Source organism: Saccoglossus kowalevskii, chromosome 1, assembly GCF_978046115.1.
Source record: "Saccoglossus kowalevskii chromosome 1, keSacKowa6.1, whole genome shotgun sequence".
Lineage (NCBI taxonomy): Eukaryota > Metazoa > Hemichordata > Enteropneusta > Harrimaniidae > Saccoglossus > Saccoglossus kowalevskii.
Genome location: NC_140641.1, coordinates 41,177,036 through 41,185,216, shown reverse-complemented (window position 1 = coordinate 41,185,216; position 8,181 = coordinate 41,177,036). Strand labels below are relative to the sequence as shown.

The window sequence follows — 8,181 nt, the reverse complement described above, 5'->3', positions numbered from 1 at the left end:
ATGTTGTTCATATAATTTTCCATATATTAAGTAAGCGATAACTCAAAATGCACCATCCTATCCGAAAATACGTATAGTTATATAAAAGGTCGTAATTAACATTTGAATATAAATTAATATTTCCCCATATCTACACCAGCAACGTTAATCGCATTTGATTTGCTAGGTATATCATTGCTTCTATTTATCGGACAGTCAAATGCCCAAATTGCAAAACTAAAACTTTTACTTTTTTATATCTATCCACAAGTTGAGGTTGTTGTCTTAATTAATAATATTTGTCGCAATTTGCAAAATATATTCATGACGTTAAAGGCGCTATTCAGTCAATATTTCATTTCACGAGGAACTTGCTATAAAATAATGCATATATGTTTCACACTAAGTAACGAATGTCGATCCTCCCATAAATGCCTTGGACAAATAGAGTTTCAACCTTGAACGGCAAAAAGGAAAACTCGCCTATTGCAGAAACTATATGGGCTTAGTGTCAGATCCAACACGTTAGATAGTGTTCACACACGGAAATATGCCCTCAATAAATTTCTGAATACAGACCAACAACCAAAGAATTTTACACATGATTTATTTGAGTGAGATGATTATTTGTATAACGTAACTGCAATACAACACAGTGACACGTATGTCACGTGCCCGACTGACCGGTCAAATAACAAATGTTGTCTCCAATGTGCTTAATTTAATTTACATTTGCGCATTTATAAAGATTGTTCTAGAAATGTTTTGAGTGTTTAACAGTTCCGAACAAAGCAGCATACATATACAGTAGCGTAAAAAGTATGAATGAAACAAATTATTTAAAAGTCAAATGATGATTTGCGTAAAGTTGAGTACAATGTATTTAGTTCATTTGAATATATACTATTATTTAAAGTAAATTGGTCCCTTAAACACCAATTAAATCTGTTATTTTTACATATTTTCGGCTCGAGCATACATAACATTGTATGCCACCACATCCATTGAAGAAAAAGTATCCAGTTGGACGATATAATAACTAAAATTGTATTTAATATTTGTGAATATATTACATAATGACACACTTGAATTTCAATAGGGAATGGTGCAATATGTTTATTTCAATGACAAACCAATGCAACGTAGATACGTAATGTTGACACACGTATGCATGTATACGCGGGCGGCCCTGTGGGCGAAATTGCCGTGATTATTCGTATTCAATGTTAATATCAATATTTGCAAATTTTTCGTTGAAAAATGAGTCGAATCTTTCACTTTGTGCTACGGTGAATGTCTTCTTCCAGCCACCAGCAATTCCTATCAGATGTAAGTACAAGAACAAACATTTGTCAGACAACGAGTGAGTGAGTGAGTGAGTCAATGAGTGAGTGAGTGAGTGAGTGACTAAATGGGCGCTTATTCCCGGGTTCAAAATTTTAAATTTGAAAATGTCGTCCAATGACAAGGTTGGCTAAAACTTGGACTAATCCTAACATTACATTTGAACCATACATTCGTAACATAACTGGTATATTTAAAGCATGGACGTACGTCCATGTTTCAAGTATTAAAGAACACGAAGTATTCTTGGATATAGAGACCGACCCGTGATAAATTGTTTAACCGAATGTGCTCACCTTTCCTGTACATTATGGGACCAGAAGCTCCGCTCTCTTTTTTTGGTGCCGCCACAGCTTTTACTTTCATACTGCTAAATGAACAACGGTCTGCTATAGTCTCAGCTACCTCATCAGTTACATCTTTACCAAGGAAATGGGCTATTTTCTTGACACCAGCTGACAAATCCTGTCATTTAAAACATGTACACTGATTATCAACATATAACAATTATGTGGTATAAATACTGAATATTAAACGCTTCAATGTACATGACGCCCCGAACCATATTCTGGGCATTCTCGTCAACGTTTCTTGTTTCTCAAGTAGCATTACACAATCAAATAAATGGAGTCATAAATATTCGATCATAAATTAAGTATGTTGCGCTAAATATACAATCAAATTCAGTCCTGTATTTTGTGTACCGGGCGGGCCTGATCAATTTTTGTGACAGCAAAATTGGAACGAGGCAAGGGTGTGTATTGAGTCCATGTGCTTTGTACATGGGTGACAAGGAAACTGAAATATACATGCATGAATGAATGGTAATGATGCCAAGGACGAAGTTGCCAGTGTTGCGAACTTGTCCAAAATGATTGAATGGATAGGCTACGCCATCCTGAAGCATGTCATATGTGTTTTATATGTACTTTTGAAATAGTCGGATTATGATGATGATGATTTGTGGTGTATTTACATCAAAGAAAGGGATAACATGTCATGGAGAATGAAAATCATTTCCTATTGTGTCCAATTTATGAACAATGTAGAATCGAGGGGATTCTATGACGGTTCAGAATCTACCCAACAATTTGTCAATATACGTTTTCTCCTTTTTAATCACTATGAATCGGCGATGATACATATAATTGTAACTTTTGTATTATTTATTATGTGTTAGGCGAAGCTCTAAACATTTGAAATACGTATTATTGTTAATATGTTGCATTATAATCATCAGCTTGGAGACCATACTTCTTGAGGCCCTATATTACAACGATGCCGCTGGTTATATCATGGCACTGAAATCTCAATGGTTATATTCAGTCTACCTTTTTCATTTCTTCAAATGTTACAAATAACTGATTGCTCTCGTTTCTTTTATTCCACCACAATGTGACGTAGTCTGCCTGGCTGCCATATGGAACTGTGTTGGATATAGAATAACTAATGTTTATTTTTACATATATACATCGTTAACTGACACTCGGTTAGCGGTTGCAATTAATCTAGATATGAACCGTAAATGAAGTTCGGTTATGGTGATGTGATGTAAGCATGTACGTACGTTAAAAGCATATGACACCCAAAATCGCAATAACAAATCAAAGAAAGCTTAGAAAGAACTCCCATGTGCTGAGAGTATTGGAGACACATTAAATATAATTCGAAATTACTTAGCTGAAAACTAATTATGCAAATCAAAAAATTAATATGACCAGATTTGAGTGTAAAACTAATGAGGTCTGCGCAATGTAACAGAAAATCTATGTCTCCAAGTTTAATTGAAATGTGATTAGAACCAAAAAATTATGAATTATTATGCTTATTAGGGAATTAATATGAACAGATTTTTACCCCAAACTAATTAGGTTTGTACATTGTCCTAGAGCATCTTTGTACTAAGTTTCATTGAAATGGAATAATTAGCACCGCAAAAACTCCAAAATTTCGACCCCTCTAAAAATTCGATCTCCTATTTATTTGCCGGGTTTCGGTGTTTTATTTACCTCCAAATGTTCGACTCCACTAAAAATTGCCGACTCATTCTTATTCGAAAATTGCGACCAGTTTTAGTTTTCCCCCAAACGAAAAAAAAAAACCGATGTGAGCGTTCAAACGTGACCTTCCTCGAAAGCATGAATCCGGGTTTCTGATTGACTGAGGGATTTTTATTTTATTGGTAACGAAAATATATTCTAAATAAACGAAGTTTCAAATAAAAACGAACACAAAAATCTCGGCATGCTGCGTTTCTGAATTGTTGATTATTACCGTACTCAGTAGTGATTATAATAATGTACACAAAATAAATTTGTTGGATGGTTATGAAATACAAATAAAAGTCAACTTAGTTTCATCGTAAGCGAATGATTCCGGTCTCGTTTATACGTTTATACGTTTGATGCTGTAGGATATCTGCCATGTTCTCTTAGGTCAAATAGGTCCAATCGCTAATTAACCAATCAAAAAGCTGGATGATGCCAACGTGTTCAAATTACCATAGCTTATTTAAATATGTTAATGTTATTGAACGCAATGAGGAAGAGATTGATGTTGTAGTACGATATTTTGGCTTGGATTTTGATGCGAAAACGGCATGATTTTTTTTAAATAAAAAAATTAGTTGTTTTTAAAAAATAAACTGGTCATCTGAAGAATAATTTAACATTGTTCACAGTGATAACAGCTCATTCTCGAAAGGAAGCTTACCCGCTCACGCTAGTCACGATAAAAATCATACACATGTACTCTTGAATAGACAGACGTCAATGACTACGATAAAACTTAGACTCTATTTTAACCGGCAGGATTGATTGAAAAGTCCGAAAAATGACGCCAAAATACACCTTAAAAGTCCCATTTTATTTTCTTAAATCCCATTTTATTTTTTAATCCAAGGGCGAATTTACGGCAGAATCTGGTCCCTCAAATAAGGGGCACGTGAGCTTTGATTCTAACCGGATATATTGCACTGGGTCGGGGAGATAGTTTGCTAAACTTCCATGTATCTTTTGTCCAATGGGTACCTGTACTTCGAACATTCGCAAGTTTTCCTAGGTAGTGCGAGACAGCTTTGTCTTTTGACCTATTAGTTTTGTGCTGACCCCTTCTCCGCGTCTTGATGTTTTGTTTTGATTGTCATACTACTCACTGATTGATGACTTTGTTTAGATTTTGAGTTACAACTCGGCCACGACCTTTGCTTTTACCGTGAAACATGGGGAAATTTACGTCAATTGACGGACATTGCATTTTTTAAAAACTAATGAAGCACACTGTCTATCATCCCCATTTTTTCATTTGCTGATTTATATTCTGAAAAATTCGACCGTCCGAAAATGCACCTTAATTTTGACTCTAAAAACAAGTCACATTTCTAACACGAATTATTTAAAACCGGTCAAAATTTTGGAGTTTTTACGGTACTTTAGATATCAGTGTGAAAGCCTAAAATTGGTTAATTATGCAAATTAGGTAAATAATATGTACAGATTTTAACCCACAATTATTCAGGTCTGTCTATTGTCCTACAGCATCCATGTACATTCATTGATATGTGATGTATAGTACCTGAGATATCAGTGTGAAAGTTGGTTAATTATGCAAATTAGGTGATTAATATGCACAAATATTTACCGGAAACTAATTGGGTCTGCATAATTCTAGATTCATTGAAATGTGATGATTAGTACTTTAGATATCAGTAGAAAAGCTGAAAATTAATTATGCAAATTAGGTAATTAATATGCACAATTATTTACCCTAAAACTAATCAGGTCTCTGCATAGTCCTAAAGGATCTATGTACCAAGTTTCATTGAAATGCGATGATTAGTACTTGAGATACCCGTGGAAAAGCTGAAAATTAACTAATTATGCAAATTAGGTGATTAATATGCACAAATATTTATCGAAAACAATCAATCTCTGCATAGTCCTTGAGTATGTAAGTACCAAGTTTCATTGAAATGTAATGCTAACTACTTATATAAAATGCTGAAAATTAATTAATTATGCAAATTAGGTAATTAATATGTACTGATATTACCATAAAAACTATCAGGTCTATGCAGTGTCATATGACATCTATGTACCAAGTTTCATTGAAATGTCATGATCAGTACTTATATCAAATGTTGAAAATTAATTAATTATGCAAATTAGGTAATTAATATGTACTGATATTACCATAAAAACTATCAGGTCTGTGCAGTGTCATATGACATCTATGTACCAAGTTTCATTGAAATGTGATGATTAGTACTTATATCAAATGCTGAAAATTAATTAATTATGCAAATTTGGTAATTAATATGAACTGATATTACCATAACAACTATCAGGTCTGTGCAGTGTCATATGACATCTATGTACCAAGTTTCATTGAAATGTGATAATTAGTACTTGAGATATCAGTGGAAAAAACGAAAATTGACTAATCATTATGCAAATTAGGTAATTAGTATCCACGGATTATTACCAAAAACTAATCAAAACCTAGCATTAGTTCAGAGCATGTATGTACAAAGTTTCATCAAAATCCAATGAGTGGTTGTTTAGATATCAGTGGAACAATCATGGAACAGCTAAAAATCAGCTAATTATCATGCAAATTAGGGAATTAATATGCACGGATTTTTACCAAAAACTAATCAAAACCTAGCATTAGTTCAGAGCATGTATGTACAAAGTTTCATCAAAATCCAATGAGTGGTTGTTTAGATATCAGTGGAACAATCATGGAACAGCTAAAAATCAGCTAATTATCATGCAAATTAGGGAATTAATATGCACGGATTTTTACCAAAAACTAATCAAATCTGCGCATATGTTCAGAGCATCTATGTACCAAGTTTCATCAAAATCCAATGAGTGGTTGTTTAGATATCAGTGGAACAATCATGGAACAGCTAAAAATCAGCTAATTAACATGCAAATTAGATAATTAATATGCACGGATTTTTACCAAAAACTAATCAAATCTGCGCATATGTTCAGAGCATCTATGTACCAAGTTTCATCAAAATCCAATGAGTGGTTCTTTAGATATCAGTGGAACAGTCATAGAACAGCTAAAAATTAGCTAATTATCATGCAAATTAGGTAATTAACGAGCATGGATTTTTACCAAAACCTAATCAAATCTGCGCATTGGCCCAGAGCATCTATGCACCAAGTTTCATCAAAAACCGATGTATGGTTCTTGAGATAGCAGTGGAACAGTCGGACACACATACACACATACACACACACACCCACACACACATACACACATACACACACACACAGACACACTAACTGCAAAGACTCCCATTATGTGCTTCGCACATGGGAGTCAAAAACATACGTGACCCTGTTATATAATCATCTAAGTACGATTCCCAATCATTTGGCTTTGTATGGCAAGGGTTCTTCTGAGCGAAGTGGAAGTAAGACACGGCTGTGTCCTTCGGATTCCGCACAATGTGTATTGTCTGTAAAACGATAGATAATATTTATATTTGTTGACAACAGTATAACTTGGACCGTGATATGCAAATATCTTGGAAAATGTCTACAATTAAGATACGAACAGAAGAAACGATGTAAAAATTGATCTGTGATTCAGTCATTCTCTGAATGTTTTTGTTTGTACTATGCTTAGATTTCTCGGTAACTTGGCTTTCGCCATTTATACACTCACTTATAGTGAATAGTCCAAACACTAATAGTGAAATTGGTCACCAGGTAATCCCTAAGAAAACATGAATACGCATATGCACTAGCACATTGCCTCATATCTTAGCTTTCAAATAGGTTGTTCATATAGTAGAATGCTTAGTAACTTTTGGAGAATGTATGTATCGCAGATAAATGTTCATGTTACGACGGCCTCATGAAATTGTAATCAACATGAATCCAGACTGATTCAAGTTGTCTGCGGAAGAGCTGATGACCCCATACAATGAAGTATACTCCATAACAACATTACTCGAGTTATTGTAGTTTTTAGTAACCGTACTGCTGCACTTTCCAAAATGTGTTGTGTCAATAAATATACTTGTATGTAACAACCTTCGTGATAATTATTCGTTGTGTAATACCTTTGGTTTCTTTTCAAAATACTGAGTTGGCAATGGTCCCGGTTGTAAGTGTGTAGCGATGAATCGCTTCTGACTCGGTGGTATGGCGATGATGTTGTCTATGGACATGTTACCTATAGGTAGATAATAATAGCTGGGTTCAGAAATGACTTTTGATGGCGATACAGTCAAGATTATACCAACAGCGATCTCAGACTCTATAGTAATCTAAGCTGTAATATATCACTGACATGTAAAGGACGACGTCGTTAATTCATTGCACGGCAATCGTGCACATGTTGCATTAACTTTTATGTTAATCGGCGGTGCTAATCATTTATAGATGAGGTTTTCGACACGTGCTAGTCAGTTTTCAACAAAAATACAATAGTGTTTGGGGAACACAGATTACAAAAATGATAGCAAACTAAGAACTTTTGCTAAATTTAAAATGAAGTACAGTTATGAGCCATATTTGGCAATAACAAATATTTCAAACAGAATAAATTACGCAAAATTCAGGACGAGTAATCACGACCTTCTTGTATCGAAACAGGTAGAAATACTCGTCCTAAAACACCAGTCACAGAGAGAATGTGTAGCCATTGCAATATGAATGCCATTGAGGATGAAATCCATTTCTTGATGGCTTATCCTAAATACCACTCTCTGCGTCAAGATCTATTTGCACACATTAAATTCCCAGATCAAATATTAAACAGCCTTAAAATTGTCGTTTACATGATGCAGACAGATAATAGTAAAAATATAGCTAAGTTATCATAGTTATTAAA

General features: G+C 34.3%; 1 protein-coding gene across 1 annotated transcript in view; it reads right to left on the bottom strand.

Annotated features, from left to right (window-relative positions):
• Window positions 1–1,069: 1,069 nt before the first annotated feature.
• Window positions 1,070–8,181, bottom strand: part of LOC102808273 (sulfotransferase 6B1-like) — a 33,242-nt gene continuing 26,130 nt past the window's right edge. The window contains exons 3-7 of the mRNA XM_085502065.1: window positions 7,409–7,521; window positions 6,673–6,799; window positions 2,655–2,749; window positions 1,620–1,788; window positions 1,070–1,299 (exon numbers count right to left, since the gene is read on the bottom strand). Coding sequence (XP_085358191.1) covers window positions 1,190–1,299; window positions 1,620–1,788; window positions 2,655–2,749; window positions 6,673–6,799; window positions 7,409–7,521 — 614 coding nt within the window. The 3' untranslated portion in view covers window positions 1,070–1,189. The remainder of the gene's footprint in view (window positions 1,300–1,619; window positions 1,789–2,654; window positions 2,750–6,672; window positions 6,800–7,408; window positions 7,522–8,181) is intronic.